Source organism: Oncorhynchus mykiss, chromosome 6 (assembly GCF_013265735.2).
Source record: "Oncorhynchus mykiss isolate Arlee chromosome 6, USDA_OmykA_1.1, whole genome shotgun sequence".
NCBI classification, from domain to species: Eukaryota; Metazoa; Chordata; class Actinopteri; order Salmoniformes; family Salmonidae; genus Oncorhynchus; species Oncorhynchus mykiss.
In genome coordinates this window covers 16,017,063-16,042,588 of record NC_048570.1, presented here as the reverse complement: position 1 = coordinate 16,042,588, position 25,526 = coordinate 16,017,063, and the positions used below count along the sequence as shown (strand labels likewise).

Here is a 25,526-nt window from a genome sequence, read left to right as displayed (position 1 = left end):
TCTTGAGGTCATGCCACAGCATCTCAATCGGGTTGAGGTCAGGACTCTTCTGTTGAAGCCATTTTGTTGTTGATTTACTTCTGTGTTTTGGGTCGTTGTCCTGTTGCATCACCCAATTTCTGTTGAGCTTCAATTGGCAGACAGCTAGCCTATCATTCTCCTGCAAAATGTCTTGATAAACATGGGAATTCATTTTTCCGTCTGATAGCAAGCTGTCCTGGCCCTGAGGCAGCAAAGCAGCCCCAAACCATGATGCTCCCTCCACCATACTTTATAGTTGGGATGAGGTTTTGATGTTGGTGTGCTGTGCCTTTTTTTTTCTCTGCACATAGTGTTGTGTGTTCTTTCCAAACAAATCAACTGTAGTTTCATCTGTCCACAGAATATTTTGCCAGTAGCGCTGATCCAGGTGCACTTTTGCAAACTTCAGACGTGCAGCAATGTTTTTTTTGGACAGCAGTGGCTTCTTCCGTGGTGTCCTCCCATGAACACCATTCTTGTTTAGTGTTTTACGTATCGTAGACTCGTCAATCGAGATGTTGGCATGTTCCAGAGATTTCTGTATGTCTTTATCTGACACTCTAGGTTTCTTCTTAACCCCATTGAGCATTCTGCGCTGTGCTCTTGCAGTCATCTTTGCAGGACAGCCACTCCTAGGGAGAGTAGCGACAGTGCTGAACTTTCTCCATTTCTAGACAATTTGTCTTACTGTGGACTAATGAACATCAAGGCTTTTAGAGATACATTTGTAACTATTTCCAGCTTTATGCAAGTCAACAATTCTTAATCGTAGGTCTTCTGAGATCTCATTTGTTCGAGGCATGGTTCACATCAGGCAATGCTTCTTGTGAATAGCAAACTCATATTTTGTGAGTGTCTTTTATACGGCAAGGCAGCTCTAACCAACATCTCCAATCTTGTCTCATTGATTGGACCCCAGGTTAGCTGACTCCAATTATATTTTGGAAAGGTCTAGGGGTTCACATGCTTTGTCCATTCTACACTGTGAAAATTTAAAATTATGAATTCAATATAGATAAGAAAAATACAATTATGTGTGTGCTTAAACTATGTTTGTCAATTACTGTGACTTAGATGATTAGATCAAATGTGAAGACCAATTTATGCAGAAATCCAGCTAATTCCAAAGGGTTCACATACTTTTTCTTGCCACTGTATCTCAGCTTGGATGTCGGCCCACCACCTCAAACTCAACCTCGACAAGATAGAACTGCTCTTCCTCCCGGGGAAGGCCTGCCTGCTCAAAGACCTCTTCATCACAGTTGACAACTCCACAGTGTTGCCCTCCCAGAGTGCAAAGAACCTTGGCATGACCCAGGACAACACACTGTTGTTCTCTGCAAACCTCAAAGCAGTGACTCGCTTGTGCAGTTTCATGCTCTGCAACATCCGTAGAGTACGACCCTACCTCACACAGAAAGCGGTGTAGGTCCTAATCCAGGAATTTGTAATCTCCCATCTGGACTACTGCATCTCACTGTTGGCTGGGCTCCCCACTTGTGCCATCAAACCTCTGCAACTTATCCAGAACACTGCAGCCTGCCTGGTTTTCAACCTACCCATGTCACCCCGCTCCTCTGCCCACTCCACTGACTTCCAGTTGAAGCTTGCATCCACTTCAAGACCATGTTGCTTGCCTACAGAGCAGTAAGAGGAACTGCCACCCCCCACCCCACCTTCAGGCTATGCTCAAACCTTTCACCCCAACCCGAGCACTCCGTTCTGCCACATACTGGTCTTTTGGCCCTCCCACCCCTACAGGAGGGCAGTTCCCACTCAGCCCAGTTCAAGCTCTTCTCTGTCCTGGAAATAGATTAAGTGAATACTCTCAGAGCACAATTACCAAAGCCTTTTGAAATGTTCAACAACTCTCCTCCACAATACATAGCAGAAAGCGCAACATTATGAACTACAATACCTGGGTTTTTAGGGAAAAAATCTTACCTTTACTGTCATGTTGTGGTCATGAGGATGAGGAAGGTGAATTGACATTCAGATGAACAAGTAACCTAGCTAGCACTCTTTCCCTGTCCCTGTGTCAACTCAATTGAAGGTCACTGTAGAAGTCGGCCTACCCTTCCCAAATTGATATAATCTAATCAAAAGGTCAACAAAAGACGTATTCCCATTCTTTGCTTTGCAGTGAACACTGTTTTAATCAGACATATTGCATGTTACAGAAGAATAAAAGGCAATTTTGTTTTTAATATGAACAGCCACACCACCAAATTGTGGGAACTCTGGGACCAGTAGTACCACCCTGTTTGTTAATGGTACACTGCAAAGAGGGTATTCCATGGAGGCCTACTTAAGCCCACCACTTCCATCCTGTATAGATTTGGCTAGGCTATAATTACGCCCAAATCGTCCATGCTGTGCCAATACTGGAAGAGAACATGCATACTAAGCCAAGTGAATTATGCGCTCATCAGAAGAGAAGGCCACAGGTTGGATCTCATACTCATGGTCTAAATGGCTGTGAATGTCAGTGACTGTTAAGAGCAGGGATATTGTTAAGGAGTTGATGACTGACAGCACCTCTCAGCCCTCTCATTCCGTAAGGTATTTTCATGTAAACATGGAGCCATCGATTTAGCCTATCCGTGTGTTTCTCTTGGTTTTGAAACAATCCTGTCTTCTGTGACGTCTTGCCAGCGCTGTTGTTAGGTCCCCTTCGTTTGCATTGCTTCTGAGAGACTTCTTTATGGAGGCTGGTGTGCATTTTGAGATGGATAATTTGAACTAGAGGTCGACCAATTATGATTTTTCAATGCCAATACCGATTATTAGAGGACCAAAAAAAAGCCTATACCGATTAATCTGCCGATTTTAAATAAAAAACGTTATATTTTAATTTAATTGTAATAATGACAATTACAACAATACTGAATGAACACTTTTATTTTAACTTAATATAATACATAAATAAAATCAATTTAGCCTCAAATACATAATGAAACATGATCAATTTGGTTTAAATAATGCAAAAACAAAGTGTTGGAGAAGAAAGTAAAAGTGCAATATGTGCGACGTAAAAAAGCTAACGTTTGAGTTCCTTCCTTAGAACATGAGAACAATGAAAGCTGGTGGTTCCTTTTAACACGAGTCTAAAATATTTCCAGGTAAGAAGTTTTAGGTTGTAGTTATTATAGGAATTATAGGACTATTTCTCTCTATACCATTTGTATTTCATATACCTTTGACTATTGGATGTTCTTATAGGCACTTTAGTATAGCCAGTGTAACAGTATAGCTTCCGTCCCTCTCCTCGCCTCGAACCAGGAACACATCGACAACAGCTACGCTCAAAGCATTGCTACTCATCTCTCCACAAGCCGCGGCCCTTGCAGAGCAAGGGGAACAACTACTTCAAGGTCTCAGAGCGAGTGACGTCACCGATTTAAAACACTTAGCGCGCACCCCGCTAACTAGATAGCCATTTCACATCGGTTACACCAGCCTAATCTCGGGAGTTGAAAGGCTTGAAGTCATTAACAGCTCAATGCTTGAAGCACAGCGAAGAGCTGCTGGCAAACGCGCGAAAATGCTGTTTGAATGAATGCTTATGAGCCTGCTGCTGCCTACCACCGCTCAGTCAGACTTTTCTATCGAATATCAAATCATAGACTTAATTATAACATAATAACACACAGAAATACTAGGTATTAGGTCATTAATATGGTAAAATCCGGAAATTATCTTTTTGAAAACAAAACGTTTATTCTTTCAGTGAAATACGGAACCGTTCCGTATTTTATCTAACGGGTGGCATCCCGAAGTCTAAATATTGCTGTTACATTGCACAACCTTCAATGTTATGTCATAATTATGTACAATTCTGGCAAATGAATTACAGTCTTTGTTAGGAATAAATGGTCTTCACACAGTTTGCATCAAGCCAGGCGGCCCAAACTGCTGCTATACCCTGACTCTGCTTGCAAAGAACGCAAGAGAAGTGACACAATTTCCCTAGTTAAAAGAAATTCATGTTAGCAGGCAATATTAACGAAATATGCAGGTTTAAAAATATATACTTGTGTATTGATTTAAGAAAGGCATTGATGTTTATGGTTGGGTACATTGGTGCAACGACAGTGCTTTTTTTGCGAATGCGCTTGTTAAATCATCACCCGTTTGGCGGCGTTGAAGTAGGCTGTGATTCAATGATAAATTAACAGGCACCGCATCGATTATATGCAACGCAGGACAAGCTAGATAAACTAGTAATATCATCAACCATGTGTAGTTAACTAGTGATTATGTTAAGTTTGATTGTTTTTTATAAGGTAAGTTTAATGCTAGCTAGCAACTTACATTGGCTTCTTGCTGCACCTGCGTAACAGGTAGTCAGCCTGCCACGTAGTCTCCTTGTGGAGTGCAATGTAATCGGCCATAATCGGTGTCCAAAAATGCCAATTACCGATTGTTATGAAAACTTGAAATCGGCCCTAATTAATCGGCCATTCCGATTAATCGGTCAACCTCCAATTTGAACGCCCCAACCTTGCCACCCGCTGCATACCCAGACACGTTCCGTTCATGACTGAAAAGAGGTGGACCATTCAGAATCCCCCCACACAGTCTTTCGGAGCTGCATGCCGGATACTCTCTGGTTGGAGTGTTGAGGTGTGGTCTGGGTTGGTGTATTATCAGTGTCTAGCTAAGCACGTCGCATAAGGATTGTCCACGTCTTATGGCCCAATAGTTTGACTACACCATCCATCCATCCCCTTATGTTCCTATGCTGTTAGAGACGACTGCTTTTGGTGGAATAAATTCCAATAATACTGTATTTTGCCGCTCTCAATTCTACAAAGTTATTCTCAATTTGAGTGATGGATTTCTGTGTTACATACATTTAACTTTTTACAAAGAGGATGAAACACCATGATTTAATGACTCGTTTCCATTTGGAAGAGTGTATATGTGTGCTATACACTGAGTGTACAAAACATTAGGAACTCCTTGCTAATATTGAGCTGCACCCCTTTTGCCCTCAGAACAGCCTCATATCGTTGGGGCATGGACTCTACAAGGTGTTGAAGGCATTCCACAGGGATTCTGGCCCATGTTGACTCCAATGCTTCCCACAGTTGTCATATTGGCTGGATGTCCTTTAGGTGGTGGACCATTCTTGATACACACAGGAAACTGTTGAGCATGAAAAACCCAGCGGTGTTGGAGTTCTTGACACACTCAAACTGGTGTGCCTGGCACCTTCTACCATACCCCTTTCAAAGGCACTTAAATATTTTGTCTTGCCCATTCACCCTCTTAATTGCACACATACACAATCCATGTCCCAATTGTCTCAAGGCTTAAAAGTCCTTCTTTAACCTGTCTCCTTCATCTACACTGATTTGAAGTGGATTTAACAGGTGCCATCAATAATGGATCATGGCTTTCATCTGGATTCACCTGGTCAGTCTGTCATGGAAAGAGCAGGTGCTCCTAATGTTTTGTACATATTAGAATATAACTTGATTTGTTTTCCCTCCCTTAGGGTGTGATTGGTGTGCAGCTGGTGGTTACCATGGTAATGGCCAGTGTCATTCAGAAGATCATACCTCATTATTCCTTCGCAAGATGGCTGCTCTGCAGTGGAGGGTAATGTAGAAGTCTGTACCTGTTGTTTTTGTTTCTGATGGTGTCTTTAAGAGCCATGATTTAATCTCCTCACTGGTTTACCCTTCAGACTCATTCATTTCAAAGGATGCTTAACAATGTGGAACAGAGTGTTTGCTCAACTTGTAAACAGTCTCTCTGTTTACAAGTTGTCTGCTGAAAGCAAATTTTCTGAAAACACAAAAAGCATTAAAAAAACAACATAATTAGTCGTATTGCATAGACCAAAGGGCATCATCAGCTATTGGGACGACCCAAGAGGACTGGGAATTCAAATATAGCGCCCGTCTCGTTTCCTATAATTAGCGCCAGATGTGTTTTTGAGTAAACAGCTCCTCAGAACACTTAATAATTAATCAGTGCTTTTTCAGGGGGCTTTTGAAGCATAAAAAAAAATACTTTGACGCAAGCTGGAGGCCCATATTGTCGCTCCAGAGAGATCCGCAATTAAGTTTCCCCTAATAAACAAGGCAGCAGTAAACATGTTGTGCCCCACAAATGATGCAGCACCCCCTTGGGCCAATTGAGGTATCCTGTGTGACTAAAACATTTCAGTTATCGTGTGTAACCACAGATTATCCATTATTTTGACCAGATACTCAAGAGGCCACTCTAACAATGAAAATAAATGTCTCCAAAAATGGAAGGCAGTTAGCCTTGGTACAAGTCGCTTTAGCTCATCCTCTCCCTTTACGCCATGTGATGTGCCAAAGAGACTGGCCTTTCTGCCATCTTCAAATATTAACATTCTATCATTACTGTGCTCTGGGAGAACAGAGGCTTTGATCCTGATTCGATCACCCTCACAGCTATCCTTTCAATCACAACAATTATGCAAATATTGGAACTCATCACTTTCTCCACAGAACACAGTTGTATATGGTTGCTAAGCAACCATTTTTTGTTTGTCCAGATAATACCAATCTGTCAAAAGTTGCTAGCTCAAGTCTACATTTTTTAAGTAAATACATCCTGCAATTCCAACCACAAAATGTCTTAGTTTTAATACATTTAGCTTTTTTGACTTTTGTTATAAATTCCAATTCAATTTTCAAGTCTCCACATGTTGTCATGGAAAATATGTTATTTCCAACAACCAATGAGCAACTCCACCATAAATCCAGTGCATATTAAACGTTTTCGGCAGTGACAAGGACTGGAATGTTAGCAAAAGAGACTGGGAGGAGGCAAGATCAGGTAGGACCATTCTAGCCAATGAGGGGCGTGTGTGAACAACAGGCATCTCCGATTTAACTTATTTTTTCAAAAAGTTCCCGGGATGTGATGTCTTACTTATCAGTACACTCGTAACAACCTAAGTACTACGAAACTTCTCTTTGATCAAATAAGCCACACGTAGGAAATAATCCATTCAATGTTTTGTTAGCCAAATTCGCCACTTTCATTGATCTGTGTGTGTGGAAAAACGCTCCATGCTGGATAAGACATATTTTGGGCCCAGTTATCCCTCTCTATCTTCGCCTCTTCCTCTCTGGTGTGACTCGCAAATTTCAGTTAATCACTATAGCTCGTGCCTTGGGCCAATCAGTGTAATTTTATAAATGCCTGATTTCTATGGCAAGATGCATCATTAGGGCTCCTGAGTGGTGCAGCGGTCTAAGGCACTGCATCACAGTGCTAGAGGCGTCACTACAGACTCTGGTTCGATTCCAGGCTGTAACCCAACTAGCCGTGATTGGGACTCCCATAGGGTGGTGCACAATTGGCACAGCATTGTTAGGGTTTGGCCGGGGTAGGCCGTCATTGTAAATAAGAATTTGGTCTTAATTAACTGACTTACCTAGATAAATAAAGGTTAAATAAAAAAATTCACCAAGTTTTCTGAAAATCAGGACAGTGGTGTTTGATATATCGTGTGTGACTAACGTATGAAAGACGGATCCACAGTAAGTACACAAAATTAAATCCGAACCCTCCAACCCTCCTTCCCTTATGCCTCTCCGAGCTTGTGACAAGTGGGTTTCTAAACAAAGTTAGAGATTTGTGTGAAATCTTAGTCTTCAAAAGGCTGCGCTTAAATTGGCTCTTTTATTTTTAAGTCCGGTCCTCAAGGAACACAAAAACTAGCCTCTTTGCTGTCAGGAGTGTATTAGTTGATTTGAATATGTTAAGATGATTTGAGGGTTTTCTTTGTCCTATGTGTGTGTTTTGTTAGGTAAAGGATCTCAAATCCAGCTCATTTGCTAAGTGATGGTCCTAATCATGTAGGCCTGGAACGACAAACTATTGTCCTATAAATCATAAACGCCTACTTTTTGAAGGCATTTTCCTTTTTTTAAGTATGATGATGGATTATGTCACCAATACTGGGTCCTGGAGGGTCACAGCCTATGTAGAATCACCTATATTGTTATTGCACAGCACTAAAACCTCCAATCCACATTACTACTGTCATTGATGATTATTTTGTTTTACCTTTATTTAACTAGGGTATTAAGTCAATTAAGAACAGATTCTTATTTACAATGACGGCCTAACAAGAGGCAAAATGCCTCCTGCGGGGATGGGGGCTGGGATAAAAAAATCTAAATGTAGCACTCTCTGCTATTAATTGGTTAATAGATTGAGGTGTTTCCTTGCTAGGCTTCAGAGTAAAAGTCTGCCTACCCTGTATCCTTCCTGAACCAGGACTGAGGACCACAGGTGTAGTTCTAAAGCTACCTAGATTACTCACTTGTCTCCTTCCTTCCTCTGTCTCCTCTCTCCTTCCCCAGTCTTCGGTGGTACCAGCACCCTACGGAAGATGAGTTGAGGAGCCTTGCTGGAAAACAACAAAAAACAAAGAGCAAGAAGGACCGGTAAGAAGGCAGACTGAGGAGGGTAGGGGTGGGGAGGGTAGGGGTGGGGACGGCAGTGGCACAAAGGGGAGCGAGTGGTGCCTTTTGGATCAGGCAGGAATTTAAAGAGGAGTGGCAGACATTTGAGAAGGGTGGAGAACACAGGTGCGACAACGGAGAGATGAAGCAGATGTGTTTAGGAGGCTTGTTTAAGGTCTGAAGTATTTTTGTTGTTTGTTTTTGCCCGTGAGCAAAGCTAGCCTTTGCTTATTAGAATGGGCTCTGACTATCTTGTGGTAGTGAGTTAAAGGGATACTTCAGGATTTTGGCAGGATTTTATCTACTTCCCCAGAGTCCGATGAAGTCGTAGATACCATTTTTATGTCTCTGTTAGGGTTGACCCCATTTAGTCGACTGGTCGATTGTTTGGTCAATAAGCTGATGGTCGACCGAGATTTCTTTAGTCGAGCAGTAGGAAACACCTGTCTGATTCGTCTGAGTGCACTAATCCATTGTGGAGGTTGTGGGGATGGCACATTCCATCAGTCTAAGACAGTTGCTACTGAAATTGTATATGGTTATATTCTGTAAGAAGAAAAATATTTAATATTTTATAACAGATGCGCTTTCTCCCGCGTTGCATAGTGGTCGCTGTCTGTGGTTCTGAAACACATCAGTGCGCTGTTGAATTGTCGCCTTCCTAGACCATGTTTCTATGTACATAATAGCAAAGTTAACCAGCATATTGGTGTTGAGAACAATGCAGTGGAGGTAGCAGCGGAGTTAGGAGACGAGAAAACAGCCCTTGCCTTAATTGTCTAAGAAAAGTAGGGAGAGAGGAAACCCCAAATTAATTAGGTCTATAATCAATAGCCTAACTGTTAAATGTGCCTAGCTTTATTATTCAACCATATTCAGTACCAGTCAAAGGTTTGGACACACCTACTCATTCCAGGGTTTTTCTTTATTTTCACTGTTTAAAAAAACAAACTGAGTGACTGTGTGACTAGCACCCGTTGTCTCTCTCCTCCCTCCTCCAGCGACCACCACAGAGCATCAACAGTGTGTCTCAGTGTTGCTGAAGCGGCAACCTAAGCAAATAAATTGTTAAAAAACTGAAAATATATTTGAGATTCTTCAAAGTAGCCAGCTTTGCACACTCTTGGAATTCTCTCAACCAACTTAACCTGGAATGCTTTTTCAACAGTCTTGAAGGAGTTCCCACATATGCTGAGCACTTGTTGGCTGCTTTTCCTTCACTCTGCAGTCCAACTCATCCCAAACTATCTCAATTGGGTTGAGGTCGGGTGATAGTGGGGGCCAGGTCATCTGATGCAGCACTCCATCACTCTCCTCCTTCAACCTGGAGGTGTCTTGGGTCATTGTCCTGTTGAAAAACAAATGATAGTCCCACTAAGCGCAAACCAGATGGGATGGCTTGTCATTGCAGAATGCTGTGGTAGCCATGTTGGTTAAGGTATTTAAATTCTAAATAAATCAGTGTCACCCGCAATGCACCCCCATATCATCACACCTCCTCCTCCATCCTTCACGGTGGGAACCACACATGTGGAGATCATCCGTTCACCTACTCTGCATCTCATAAGACCAAAGGACAGATTTCCACCAGTCTAATGTCAATTGCTCGTGTTTCTTGGCCCAAGCAAGTCTCTTCTTCTTATTGGTGTCCTTCAGTAGTGGTTTCTTTGCAGCAATTCAACCATTTTAAAGCCTGATTCACACAGTCTCTGAACAGTTGATGTTGAGCTGTGTCTGTTACTTGAACTCTGTGAAGCATTTATTTGGACTGCAATTTCTTAGGCTAGTAACTCTAATGAACTTATCCTCTGCTGCAGAGGTAACTCTGGGTCTTCCTTTCCTGTGGCGGTCCTCATGAGAGCCAGTCATAGTGCTTGATGGTTTTTGCGACTGCACTTGAAGAAACAAAGTTCTTGAAATGTTCCGGATTGACTAACCTTAAATTAAGGATGGACTGTCATTTCTCTTTGCTTATTTGAGCTGTTTTTGCCATATTATGGATATGGTCTTTTACCAAATAGGGATTTCTTCTGTTTACCACCCCTACCTTGTCACAACATAACTGATTGGCTCAAACAGATTAAGATGGAAAGAAATTACACAAATTAACAAGGCACACTTTAAATATAAATGCATTTGAGGTGACTACCTCATGAAGCTGGTTGAGAGAATTCCAAGAGTGTGCAAAGCTGTCAAGGCAAAGGGTGGCTACTTTGAAGAATCTCAGATATAAAATATATATTTTGCTTACTACCTGATTCCATATGTGTTCTTCCATTGTTTTGATGTCTTCACTATTATTCTACAATGTAAAAAATAAAGAAAAACCCTTGAATGAGTAGGTGTGTCCAAACTTTTGACTGGTACTGTATGTTGCCGGTTCAGCAACACAGACAGCGCGATGTACACTGTTGATGTTCTGTGTTGGTCGCTGCAGGATGGAGGAGAGAGACAACTGGTGCTAGTCACTCAGTCCCCTTTTTTAACACAGCGCAGCAAATCTGAGCCAGGCCCAGCACAATGAAATCAATTGCGTCGGACTCCTAGTCATTTGTCTTAATTATTTAATCCAACAGTTCGCTTAAAGCATCAGACAAGCTCAGTGCATATAGTTGATTTGATTTAAACACATATGATATATATATATATATATATGGAAAAATACACATTTTTAGAGGTATTTTTGCGAGCCAATGCTAACTAGTGTTGACAGGAAGTCTATGGTTATCTACTAGCATGGACACAGAGGAACTTGTGACTCTCTACTACAAATGTGGATTGGGGCATGTTGCCTCCTCTGCTTCCTGAATTCACCAATCAACTCAGCAGTATATGAACAGCAGTTTTTTCAGACTCCAACAAAACAAGCTGTAACCACACACATCAGGGGTCATGGCGATGCTATGGCGAGTTCTGAAAGTAGGCCTGCCATGTAATGTCTTTATTTCTAATCTGTATGGCCGTCAGTGATAAATGATCATATTCCATATCTACATTCTGTGTTACTGCCTTTAGCCTCACAGAAAGCAAGGTGTGGCAATGTGAAATGTTCTGGAACATTTGAGAATTGAAGTGTATGAAGTTGATGCTATCTAGATTCACGCTGGGAGCCATGCGTTAGTCCTAGACCATTCCTTAAGCTTCCACGAGGCAGGTCGTAGCTCAACGCCACACATTTGCTTATGCTTCAAAAGACGGATCACTGTCCTTTTGACTGCTTGTGCCACACATGTCCATTCCTTTTGTTGTGAAGCCCTTTTCTCTAGGTGCCACAGAATTTAAATGTGTCCAGGGCATGTTTGGCCCCAGTGTCTTGCCGAGGTATTGTCTTCTGAATCCAGCACACACAGAGCTGAGCAAACACTGCCCTGTGTCCCGAAGGCCGACTAGAAAGGTCAGTTGGTCCCAGGAACAGCTGGCCCAATCTCTGCCGTGTGCTGCTCTTGCAGCCTGTCCTGCACTTCGCCCCCTTTAGCCCTATGACAAAATATTGGATTTATGAATTATATGGGCCCTAATCCGCACTACAAAAGAGAAAGCATCAGTGCTCAGTACCCCTTGGTTAGGTTGACAATAGAGACTAAGTTAAGGAAGACTAGCCACTTTGATGACGCTAGCCAGTTTGATGCTAGCAGATGCCCAAATGACCTTGTACTTGGGATGTGCAGTTATTTAAATATCTGAACGGACATTAGTATTTCAATATTTGTGAGTATTCGTTTATGAGAGTTAAAATGTATATAGGCCTATTATAATGTTGAAAAGGCTTTTTCTAAATTAAAATATCCATGTGACATTGTTACATACAAGAATATACCATGACATTTCAAATGATTAATTAATAAAACAAAATTGTCAATGTATTTTTTTTTTATGACATGCATGTGCAAAGATGTAAAGAGGCTCAATGTATTGCAAGTGGAGTGAGAGTTCACTAATGCAATGCCAGATGGAATAAATGACGTAATTAAAAGTGTGTGAATTGAGGAGTAGGCTACAACGAGCAACCAACAGGTAGGCTGTTTTTTTATTTGAATGGGGTTGGGCAGAAAGCACAGCATGTGGCCTCAATTAGCCTAGCAAGCTATAGCTTAGCTAACTACTATAGCTATCTTCTCTACTACTAGGCTACTCCAGTCAAGACAAGCACTGTTAACGTTATGGGATGATAAATAACGTGGCTGTTACAAGTTATCTAGTCTTGGCTGTAGCCGAGTTGCCTTGGCATCTCTCTCCCTCCATCTGCTCAGTGTTGCCCAACTATTTTTCAAGGAAAGTACCGTTATCTGTTGGTTGATCCATTTGTCGCTGGAAGTCGCTAGATGATAACATGCAGCAGTGCTCAGGTTAAATACATGTATTTCGAATATCCTGATATCTGGCAAAATTATACTATTTGAATAGTGGAATTATTTCAAACCCCATCACTACCTTGTACACAAATCAAGTTTGATTTAGTCCAGTGTTTAATGTATTGTTCTTTAGGGCAGCCAGTAATTGGACATGATAGCAGTATATTTGTATTAAGCAGTCTTTGCTGTGCACTTGATTAGAGGTGGAACAATGACCGTGAAAAACATGAGTACACCTGCCTGCAACATGGGACATGTCTGTCTGTCTGTCTGTCTGGTAATGATTTGGCACTGTCTTTTGTCCCAGGAGGAACAATGGCCACATAGATTACAAGCCTCTGACCATTCCCAAGGACATAGACCTGCAGCTGGAGACCAAGTGCATCACAGAAGTGGATACGTTAGGTATGAGGCCATATCTACAAACACTATTCAATTATCATCTTATCTTTATGACCTTTGTTTTGTCCCTTGAACCTCAACAAATCTTCATAATTCAGTATTTGTGCACATCTACATTTTCCCCGAAATATCAACATCCCCATCCAGAACTACTGTCATAAATTAACAAACTAATCCTCTTCCCGCTGCTCCTCCTCTCCCCGCTGCCCCTCCTCTCCCCGCTGCCCCTCCTCTTCCCGTTGCCCCTCCTCTTCCCGTTGCCCCTCCTCTTCCCGTTGCCCCTCCTCTTCCCGTTGCCCCTCCTCTCCCCGCTGCCCCTCCTCTTCCCGCTGCCCCTCCTCTTCCCGCTGCTCCCCCTCTTCCCGCTGCCCCTCCTTTTCCCGCTGCCCCTCCTCCTCCCGTTGCCCCTCCTCTTCCCGTTGCCCCTCCTCTTCCCGTTGCCCCTCCTCTCCCCGCTGCCCCTCCTCTCCCCGCTGCCCCTCCTCTCCCCGCTGCTCCTCCTCTTCCCGCTGCTCCTCCTCTTCCCGCTGCTCCTCCTCTTCCCGCTGCTCCTCCTCTTCCCGCTGCCCCTCCTCTTCCCGCTGCCCCTCTTCCCGCTGCTCCTCCTCTTCCCGCCTCTCCTGGTCTCTGCAGCGTTGCACTACTTCCCAGAGTTCCAGTGGCTGGTGGACTTCACGGTGGCAGCCACAGTGGTGTATCTGATCACAGAGCTGTACTACACTGTGGCCCAGCCCTCAGGAGAGATGAACATCAGCGTGGTGTGGTGCCTGCTGGTCCTTGCCTTTGTCATGTATCCTTCAGTCAATACATCGTTCAATACATCCTTCTCTCTTTCAATCACTCTTTTTTATATCAAATCAATTTGACATTTGTCGAGAGGATGTTGAAGGTTCAATTTGATCTCACCTAGTAGCACCGTCAAGCCAAGTCCCAAAATTTTGGGTTAAAGACCTAGTAAAAGAGTTTCAGTAGTATCCCACACACACACACTGAGAATCATCCCTTCTGTTGCTGGTTAACAGAAAAAAACCTGAGCGAGAGCCTTGATTGTTTCCAGGCTCCATTTCAGTAGTCAGGGAGCATCAGGAGATCATAAGGAGAGCAGGCAGTTAGTGACCATAAACTGACAGACATGGCTCCAACCACTGCCTGACACCACCTGTCTCCCCCTACCTGTTACTTTCTTCCACCGACACGTCACTATATCATACGCGTTATTCTTTGCCACAGTCAATCTTTCCCACACTCCCTGCCGGGAACTGGCTGAATGCGGTCGGAAGGCATGTCATTTCCTGCCTACCTGCTGAGGAAGATTGGGTGCCCAATTTTCACAGCCCACCAGACTGATTTGCCTGGGAAAAGAAGAGACTTTGAGGTGGTGGGAGGAGGAGGAGGGGGGAGCACGGCTGGATGGATGACGAAGATGATGATGGGGATGCGATGGTCTGTGTGTTAATGCCACACTTGATTTCAGATTCCCATCTCCAGCAACCCTCTCGGGGTGGTAAAGAGCCAGAGGCTGCAGCCAGGCACCTGCTGTGTTAACCTCGACTTGACGCATCTAAGCCATGGAATGGAATCTTAAAATGGCTAAGTTTGAATGTATTTAGCAGATAAAAATGTTTTTGTGCAAGTTAGGAAAAACACAGGTTGCAGTGGCTCAGTATTAGAACTCATGATTGTTCCTGAGCTCTGAGTTTCTATAAATGTTGATGACGTTGAATACCCAAACTAATACACATCAAGTAGACGTTGGTTAGCCTAGACTTATCAAGACAATCAGTGATGGTATAACTGGAATGGGCAAAAGCTACTCTTACAGAAATGCTGCTGCAATATTTGCACCTTACTTTCTGTGGCTGCTTCATAGATAGTGTTTAGGGGTACGTTAGCAGCAGCCTCACTGACAGCTCTGTCAATGGGGCTGCATTGCTCTTTTGAGAGGCTAGCTCGAAGTTGTCAAGTAACTTTTTAAAAAGCAGCCTTTAGTATCCCGTTTGTGACCCCACAGAAAAAGTCCATTGGATTCCCCCATTCAGAATGCACTGAGACATTGGTTTGTGAAATAAAGGCTGAGCTCCCTCTCCGTGGAGAGCCAGGCCAGCTCTAGAGACACGGTCTTCACTTAGCCTACTAGAATCACTACAGCCAGACACAGCAACAAAATACCATTCTAGGTCTGAGGAAGCCTGGCCCATTGAACCCCAGGGTAATGTATGACAGCTACGGTTGAGGAGGGAGACAGATGCTAGACTGTTTGTGTGTTGCGGGTCACAATGCAGTAGTGCTTCTGATACATCTGGTATATTACACCATTACTCCAGATACATGTGTAGGATGCATAGTCACTTCACCCCTACCTACATATACAAATTACCTCGACTAACCTGTATCCCCGCACACTGACTCGGTTCCAGTACCCCCTGTATATAGCCTCGTTGTTGTTTTATTGTGTTACTTTTTAGAATTGTTTACTTGCTTTTATTTGGTAAAGATTTTCTTAACTATTTCTTGAACTGCACTGTTGGTTAAGGGCTTGTAAGTGAGCATATCACAGTAAGGTTACACATGTTGTATTCAGCACGTGACAAAGTTTGATTTAGATTTTTGATCTCTGCACAGCCTTGGCGCTCAGCAGTATGATTTGTAGGCTATATTTCATGAGTTGTGTGTTCCTTAACTCCCGTGCCCCACAGTAAGACTCTGTTCTCCCTGACGGCCTTCTACTTCAAGCTGGAGGAGGGCGGTGAGCGCTCGCTCTGCATCACCTTCGCTTTCTTCTTCTTCGTCAAAGCCATGGCCATCCTCATCGTCACCGAGAACTACCTGGAGTTCGGCCTGGAGACAGGTGAGTGGGCCATGAACCATCTGTCATTACGGCTAGATAGCACTTCTTCAGTCCTGCGCCTGGAACCTATTCATTAGTGCAAAACTTTGCTTCCATATGAAAATAACCCTTAGGACTCACAGGCTGGTCTGGCTGTTGTTCCAGCCCCGTGCTAACACAGACAATTCAACTCCCCAAGCTAGATGTGTTAGTGATGGGATAGAATAGCATGCAAACCCTGTGGTTCCCCAGGACCATAGTTGAATCCATTTTTCTAATATACTGTAATTGTTGTTTTTCTGGTATTTGTAGGACAAATTAAAATATAGAGATGTTTTCATTTCCTCCTAGGTTTTGCAAATTTCTCCGACAGTGCCACACATTTTTTAGAGAACCAGGGGTTGGAGTCCCAGTAAGTAAGAGCTTATTCTATCAGTATGCATGTTGTCATGAATCTAAATGACTCCTGGACTGTGTGTTTTGACACATGAATGTAAAGTAGACTTTAACCCAGTATGACTGTGTCTCTGTTCTTTTCTGTAGGGGTCCCATATCTAAACTCACCTTTAAGCTGATCCTGGCCCTGCTCTGCTCTCTGATTGGTGCATTTCTCACCTTCCCCGGCCTACGATTGGCCCAAATGCACCTGGACGCCCTCAACCTGACCACAGCTAAAGTCACACAGTGAGTTCCTCTCTTCCTTTCAGTCTTCCTTCCTTCCTCAACCAGACCACAGTTCAACAGCTGCTGTTTTCCCATTCCTCTATGAGTTTGCTGCGGTAGTTGTGTGAGTGTTATGTTGTTTTCAGATCTGTGCAGTTAACACATATTGGAGTGGGGAGACATCCTATGAGGACTCATTCACTTTTCTCAAGGACTCTTGGATAGGGCAAGGCTTTTGCTGACAAAAATGTGTGACCTATTTATGTTATTCCTGTCTCCCAGGACCTTGCTTCATATCAACTTCCTGGCCCCTCTTATTATGGTATTGTTGTGGGTCAAGCCCATAACCAAGGACTACATCCTGAACCCTACCCTGGGAAAGGAGAGTGTGCCTTTGTAAGTTCACCTCTGGGTTGTTTCGTTTGTCATTTCATGTTTTCCCAGTGCTTTTCAACCACATGTATGTATGGTGATGACACGGCACACCCAAGGTCAAAGAGCCATGCCTTTCCAATGTTTGAAATATTTGTAATAAGTTGCATCATGTAAAGCAGCTTCCCATCTCCTCTCTTTCCTCCTCTCCCTGTCATCCCACTTCTCTTCTTTCCTACCCTCACCTTCTCTCCCGCTATTGACTTGGGTTGGCCAATAATTTTTCCTCACACTGACTCACACACTCTTTCTTTCTCTCTCACACATTGACTCTCTCTGTCTCTCTTCTCCCCACCAGGATGACTGAGGAGATGTACGATACGTTGCGTTTATGGACCATCCTGCTGCTGTGTGTGCTGCGCCTGGCTCTGATGAGGCACCACCTCCAGGCCTACCTCAGCCTGGCCCAGAAGGGCGTGGAGCAGATGAAGAAGGAGGCGGGACGCATCAGCACCGTCGACCTGCAGAAGATGGTGAGTGACACGTTGCAGATCTGAGCAATATGGAGAAAAAAAAAATCCATATCGCAATAAATTGGCCAATGTTCTTCGGAAACAATAAATCAGCGATACATTATACTAAAGTTTTTAGCGGGAAATTGTTACATTTGGGCAATATGGACAAAAAGTTATATCATGATAAATGTAACTATTTGGCCCAATAACACACAACATTTTATGGACAGTTACTTTACGTTAGCGGCAGGGATCTAGACAATTTTTTCCCAGTGCCAAGTAAGACAACTGAGATGGTAGTTTACTTTTTGACTCATAGACTATTTCATCTAACATATCCAGGAAATGTATGATTTGATATTTCAATGTGCAACTTGTCAAAATAGGATCCAGAATGATCAGATTTATTTTTGGCTCTTCAGAGAAATGCCGACATCTTTGTGCATAGGCTATTCATGTTGACCAAATAATGGTTTTAGAACAATCTACAGGAATGTTATGTAGCAAAATTACAGATGTAAGAAAAATGCTTCGGTAACAAGGGAGGCAATGTCTGTCTGTAATTTTCGGTTACAGGCCTAGCGCCTTGAATCTGACAATAATTTGACCTTGACAGATGGGCAGAGTATGAGAACTCTAAAACCCCATTGTTTTTCTGGATCTAAAAGGGGCTTAAGTGGTGTGGTAATGGGCGCAGTTGAATTTCTGTAAAAAAAATTGAATTTTTAAGCCAATTTCCTGCGATTTTATATGCAGTACCATTCAAAGGTTTGGGGTCACTTAGAAATGTCCTTGTTTTTGAAAGAAAAGCACTTTTTTTTTTGTCCATTAAAATAATATCAAATTGATCTGAAATACATTGTTAATGTTGTAAATGACTATTGTAAGCTGGAAACGGCAGTTTTTTTTCTGATCAATTTGATGTTATTTTAATGGACAAAAAATGTGCTTTCATAAACAAGGACATTTCTAATTGACCCCATACATTTGAACGGTAATGTACAGTTGAAGTCGGAGGTTTTCATACACCTTAGCCAAATACATTTAAACTCAGTTTTTCACAATTCCTGACATTTAATCCTAGTAAGAATTTCCTGTTTTAGGTCAGTTAGGATCACCACTTTATTTTAAGAATGTGAAATGTCCGAATAATAGTAGAGAGAATTATTTATTTCAGATTTGATTTATTTTACATTCCCAGTGGGTAAGAAGTTTGCATACACTCAATTAGTATTTGGTAGAATTGCCTTTAAATAGTTTAATTTGGGACAAACGTTTCGGGTAGCCTTCCACAAGCTTCCCACAATAAGTTGGGTAAATTTTGGCCCATTCCTCCTGACAGAGCTGGTGTAACTGAGTCACGTTTGTTGGCCTCCTTGCTCGCACACGCTTTTTCAGTTCTGCCCACACATTTTCTATAGGATTGAGGTCAGGGCTTTGTGATGGCCACTCCAATACCTTGACTTTGTTGTCCTTAAGCAATTTTAACCACAACGTGGGAAGTATGCTAGGGGTCCTCATGATGCCATCTATTTTATAAAGTGCACCAGTCTCTCCTGCAGCAAAGCATCCCCACAACATGATGCTGCCAACCCCGTGCTTCACGGTTGGGATGGTGTTCTTTGGCTTGCAAGCCTCCCCTTTTTCCTCCAAACATAACGATGGTCATTATGGCCAAACAGTTCTATTTTTGTTTCATCGGACCAGAGGACATTTCTCCAAAAAGTACGATCTTTGTCCCCATGTGCATTTGCAAACCGTAGTCTGGCTTTTTTATGGCGGTTGTGGAGCAGTGGCTTCTTCCTTGCTGAGTGGCCTTTTAGGTTTTGTCAATTTATAGGACTCGTTTTACTGTGGATATAGATACTTTTGCACCTGTTTCCTCCAGCATCTTCACAAGGTCCTTTGCTGTTGTTCTGGAATTGATTTGCACTTTTTGAACCAAAGTACGTTCATCTCTAGGAGACAGAACCCGTCTCCTTCCTGAGCGGTATGATGGCTGCGTGGTCCCATGGTGTTGATACTTGCGTACTATTGTTTGTACAGATGAATGTGGTACCTTCAGGCGTTTGGAAATTGCTCCCAAGGATGAACCAGACTTGTGGAGGTCTACAATTATTTTTCTGAGGTCTTGGCTGATTTCTTTTGATTTTCCCATGATGTCAAGCAAAGAGGCACTGAGTTTGAAGGTAGGCCTTGAAATACAGGTACACCTCCAATTGACTCACATTATGTCAATTAGCCTATCAGAAGCTTCTAAAGCCATGATATAATTTTCTGGAATTTTCCAAGCTGTTTAAAGGCACAGTCAACTTAGTGAATGTAAACTTCTGACCCACTCGAATTGTGATACAGTGAAATATAAGTTAAACAATCTATCTGTAAACAATTGTTGGGAAAATGGCTTGTCATGCACAAAGTAGATGTTCTAACTGACTTGCCAAAACTATAGTTTAAGAAGAAATTTGTGGAATGGTTGAAAAACGAGTTTTAAACTTCCGACTTCAACTGTATATATCCTTTTTTTTTGCAAATGTAATGAAAATTAATTACAGAAATATTTATTTTACGTAAGTATTCACACCCCTAAGTCAATTCTTTGTAGAAGCACCTTTGGCAGAGCTTTCCACACCTGGATTGTGCATCATTTGCTCGTTCTTTCAAAATTCTTCAAGCTTTGTCGAATTGGTGGTTGATCATTGCTTGATAACCATTTTCAGGTCTTGCCATAGATTTTCATGTAGATCAAGTCAAACCTGTGACTCCGCCACTCAGGAACATTCACTGCCTTCTTGCAAGTAACTCCAGTGTAGATTTGGCCTTGTATTTTAGGAAACAAAATACTTAACTTCTTTGGGGTACCCCCCCCCCCCCCCTTCTCAATTTCCGCCTAAAGACATACCCTAATCTAACTGCCTGTAGCTCAGGCCCAGAGGCAAGGATATGCATATTCTTGGTATCATTTGAAAGGAAACACTGAATTTTGTGGAAATGTGAATTGAATGTAGGAGCATATAACACCAATAGATCTGGTAGAAGAAAATACAAGGAAATAAACATACGTTTTCTGTTTTTTATTGTTGCTGCATCATCTTTCAAATGACCAAGAACAGACAAACATACAAATAGGATGCTGGGGAGGATTTGAATGAATAACATAAGATGGCAACAATAGCTGAGCAAAGTTTTGGACAGAACTTCAAAAATGAGCGAGCTACATAAAATTGAGCATGAAGTCACCCAGGTGTCACACACAAATGTACCCAAATGTACCCAAGTGGCCAAATTGGTACAGTGATACATTCTGAAGGAAAGAACTATATACAAAATACATAAATATGCTATTCTAACACCCCCCCCCTAACAAACAAATAACAAGGGTAACTATTTACACATTTTCTATTTACAATATTGTGAAGACCCTCAGTCCTCTGCACAATATTGTGCTGCTGGTGCCATGGCCCATAGCAGTCTCTTTCTGCTGTAAAGCAGAGGCCTACTGAACAGGTGGTGCTGGTGATGGGGCATTTCCTGTGACAAAGGGCACAACGATGTCTCCCTACTGTGCCCTTTTTGCCTTGAGGCACATTCATGCCTGCAGAGATGAATCTGGGCAGGTGAACACCACTGGTTGGAGCAGAAGGGACAGAAGGTGCTGCAGTGGACTTGCTGTTGCTAGCAAGCTCCTGGATGAGCAGCTCCCTGAAGGCTAGTTGTGAGATGGGGGACAGCTCGTGGCCATTTCCTTCTGGAGGATAAAGGAATTCACCATAGCAATGTCCATTGATCTCCACTGAAGGACTTGTGGTTACTGGAGCACATGACCACCTCTCTGGTATCCATCCACTTCACAAAGAGTAGGCCATCTTCACGGATCCATCGTGTTTTCTTTCCTGCCTGCTTCTTAGCCCTGTACTTATTGGTGTTCGACACCAGGGAATCAACAACTGACGAGGTGAAAACAGTTGAAAAAGTTGAAGGGGGCTGTACTTTGCAGTAATGTCTAGTTGAGGTCCTGGCTGCCTTTTGGGTCTAAAAACTGGTGGATTTGGTTCCACATCATCTTCTAACACAGAGTGCCAACGACCCTCTGGCCCTCTGTCTGCAGGTTTCTCTCTTCCCCACCTCCTCTTCGTTGTCACTGACTTCACATCTCTAGATGGCCGTGTAAGTGTGGAGCCGGAGACAGCGGGGGTCCAGCTTCATGAACCAGCTTGAACCAGCTTCAGAGGGAGATGGACACCTAGACATTGGCGGCTCATAATCAGAATCACTGCCACTGTGAAAGATTTAAAAAATCAGTAACAATACTTTCATGTATGAGCCCTGTATCAACACGTAAAATAAACAGATATATATAGAGAACAGGGAACATCATCACTATGGTGAAGAGCTGTTCCATTCCATGTTTATGGAATAAAAAATAATATCACACACACAGTATAGCCAATGTGTATGATATTTTTATATATTGCAAATAAAATAAGAAAATAAACAAAAAAAATCTAAAATGAATATTATTTGATATTATTAATTTCAAACAATGACATTAACATTAGAATTTACCAATCCAGCATGGATTGCAGAAACATGGCTTCCGCCTGGGAGTCAAAACTAGCTTTGCTGAAAGATTCATCTTCCTGAAGCAACTCGGTCTCGCTGTATCTATCTTTTTCCTCTATAATTTGGGTTAAATCTGTATACCTAGACTTTGTTTTAGCTGTTCCTGATTTATTCGCCATAATTTAAATATTTAAACTTGTTGAAAATGCTATTGAATATTTACTGCTATGCGTAACACTCGTGGCTCGGTCAAGTAGGATTTGCAATGGCGAATGAACCTCTTTTATGTCATAGTTTACGACAAAGGCTGGTCTTCGAACGTATAACCATTACATATTGCCGTTTACCTCAGCTCATTGGCTTACTTCCAAGCTAGATTTCAAGATGATCAGTGGTCATTGGGCAAAAATACAGTCAATCAACGATAGACCGGTCCTATCCTTGGTGCGCAATGAGGTCATTGATTGGTGTCTTCAAAACGGTTTCTTTCGGTCAATACGTCCTGGGAAAAGAACCATCAAGTATGGTTGTGTTAGTAACAACCAGAGGATTGCAATGAAACCAACCATGACTGGATAAATGTTTGTTTAGTGTGTGTAATTACCACGAACGCTTCGTCTAAAGTTGAATGAGACGGAAATCACGACGCAAGCGGTTTACAAATGTTTCATGTTAGGCTATAAAATGGATTTTATCAAACAAAACGAACATTCACTGTGTAGTTAGGACACTTGGCATTGCCACCAGAGGAAGATCTTCAATGGTAAGCAATTTATTTGATTGTTATTTCTGACTTTCGTGACGCTAATGCTTGGTTGGAAAATGCTAGTAATACTTGTGTGTGCGGGGCGCCGTCCTCAGAAAATCGCATGTTTGCTTTTGCAGTAAACCTTTTTGAAATCTGACACAGCAGCTGGATTAATAAGACGTTCATCTTTTAAATGATGTAAGATACATGCATTTACAAGAATGTTTAATATAACAAATGGTGTATTTAGAATGTTAGCTCTCTGCAGTTTCACCGGATGTTGGCCTGGTGGGACGTTAGCGTCTCACCTACCCTAGAGAGGTTAAGAGGACCGCCCAAAGATTTCATTGGCACAAAAATCGCTGGGTTTGAAGACTGTCTTTACTCTTTTCTTGTGCTTTCCAGGTGGCCCGTATTTTCTACTACCTATGTGTAATCGCACTGCAGTATGTGGCACCCTTGGTGATGTTGCTGCATACAACCTTGCTGCTAAAAACCTTAGGTGAGTTTGGTACCATCATCAGAAATGATTGTCTGTACAGTATATTAAACGTTTTAACAGCAGTCTTTAGCCCACCACTCTGCTAACGTACCCCCCTACTCTCTGTGTTATAGGTGGACACTCCTGGGGTGTGTACCCTGAGGAAGACTTCCCCTGTCCGCTGGACTCTGACCCTGTCATGGTGGCAGCACCAACTGCAGCTCCAGGGCCGGAGGTGGAGGCCCACCTGTCAGTGGCTCTCGGGGGCCTGCGGACAGTGTTCACACCCCTGCTTTTCCGCGGCCTCCTCTCCTTCTTCACCTGGTGGATCGCTGCCTGCCTCTTCTCCACATCAATATTTGGCCTCTTCTATCATCAGTATCTTATGGCGGCATAGCAGCATTGCCCCAGGGTCAGTGTGGTGTCCCACAAGGCTCTGTTCCAGGCCAGTTCAGAAGTGACTGAGTTGTCATTAGGTGCCCTAATGCTTCCTCCATGGATGACTCTAAACCTTGTTTTTTTACAACCTTATTTTTGAGAGCAGGATTCACAAATCCTTACCATGAGACTAATGTAAATGAGGGTAGTGATAATATACACTGAGTGTACAAAACATTAAGAACACCTTCCTAGGGGCTGTTATGGTGACCGTATTACCGCCATACTGGCGTTCATGACAGCAGTCAAATTCCATGTGACCATTTAGTCACGGTAACTTGGCTTCTCCAATCTCTGCTGCTAATGGTCATTAGTAGACTACCAAACCTGCTTACTGCCTGGTACTCAGCACACTATTGTCACTCTGACATCAATGCAAAGAAATCGAAAATCAAACACTCCATGTGAGCCCATGAGCTCATGTGCAACATTTCTATAGGCTATGCAATTGCGTGAGAAAAGAGTTTTGATGGCCTCCATTTTTATGTTTTATTTCACCTTTATTTAACCAGGTAGGCCAGTTGAGAACAACTTCTCATTTACAAATGCGAGCAGGCCAAGATGGAGCAAAGCAGTGCGACACAAACAACAGAGTTACACATGGGTTAAACAAACATACAGTCAATAGCACAACAGAAAAATCAATATACAGTGTGTGCAAATGTAGTAAGATTAGGGAGGTAAGGCAATAAATAGACCGTAGTGGTGAAGTAATTACAATTTAGCATTAACACTGGAGTGATAGATGTGCAGAAGATGAAATGGGCAAGTAGAGAGACTGCGGTGCAAATAAGGAAAAAAATAAATAACCATATGGGGATGAGGTAGTTCGGTGGGCTATTTAGAGATGGGCTGTGTACAGATGCAATGATCAGTAAGCTACTCTGACAGCTGATGCTTAAAGTTAGTGAGGGAGATATAAGACTCCAGCTTCAGTTATTTTTGCAATTAATTCCAGTCATTGGCAGCAGAGACCTGGAAGGAAAGGTGGCCAAAGGAGGAGTTGTCTTTGGGGATGACCAGTGAAATATACCTGGTGGAGCATGTGCTACGGGTAGGTGCTGCTGTGATGACCGGTGAGCTGAGATAAGGTGAGGCTTTACCTAGCAAGACTTTATAGATGACCTGGAACCAGTGGGTTTGGCGACAAATATGAAGCAAGGGCCAGCCAATGAGAGCATACAAGTTGCAGTGGTGGGTAGTATATGGGGCTTTGGTGACAAGACGGATGGCACTGTGATAGACTACATCCAGTTTGCTGAGTAGTATCGGGGGCTATTTTGTAAATGACATCGCCGAAGTCAAGGATCGGTAGGATAGCATGAGGGAAGGATGCTTTGTTGTGAAATAAGATGCCGATTCTAGATGTAATTTTGGATTGGAGATGCTTAATGTGAGTCTGGAGGGTGAGTTTACAGTATAACCAGACACCTAGGTATTTGTAGTTGTCCACATATTCTAAGTCAGAACTGTCCAGTGTCGTGATGCTAGACAGGTGGGCGGGTGCGGGCAGCAATCGGTTGAAGAGCATGCATTTAGTTTTACTTGCATTTAAGAGCAGTTGGAGGCCACAGAAGGAGTGTTGCATGGCATTGAAGCTCGTCTGGATGTTTGTTAACACAGGGTCCAAAGAAGGGCCAGAAGTATCCAGAATGGTGTCGTCTGCGTAGAGGTGGATCAGA

General features: G+C 42.7%; 1 protein-coding gene across 1 annotated transcript in view; it reads left to right on the top strand.

The window, feature by feature from the left end:
• LOC110525314 (transmembrane protein 161B) overlaps positions 1–24,634 on the top strand; it is a 30,980-nt gene extending 6,346 nt beyond the window's left edge. The window contains exons 2-12 of the mRNA XM_036979453.1: positions 5,525–5,628; positions 8,382–8,465; positions 13,143–13,240; positions 13,871–14,027; positions 15,934–16,085; positions 16,416–16,476; positions 16,608–16,748; positions 17,010–17,123; positions 17,458–17,632; positions 23,331–23,427; positions 23,541–24,634. Of these exons, the coding sequence (XP_036835348.1) occupies positions 5,525–5,628; positions 8,382–8,465; positions 13,143–13,240; positions 13,871–14,027; positions 15,934–16,085; positions 16,416–16,476; positions 16,608–16,748; positions 17,010–17,123; positions 17,458–17,632; positions 23,331–23,427; positions 23,541–23,803 (1,446 nt within the window). The 3' untranslated portion in view covers positions 23,804–24,634. The remainder of the gene's footprint in view (positions 1–5,524; positions 5,629–8,381; positions 8,466–13,142; positions 13,241–13,870; positions 14,028–15,933; positions 16,086–16,415; positions 16,477–16,607; positions 16,749–17,009; positions 17,124–17,457; positions 17,633–23,330; positions 23,428–23,540) is intronic.
• Positions 24,635–25,526: the final 892 nt, after the last annotated feature.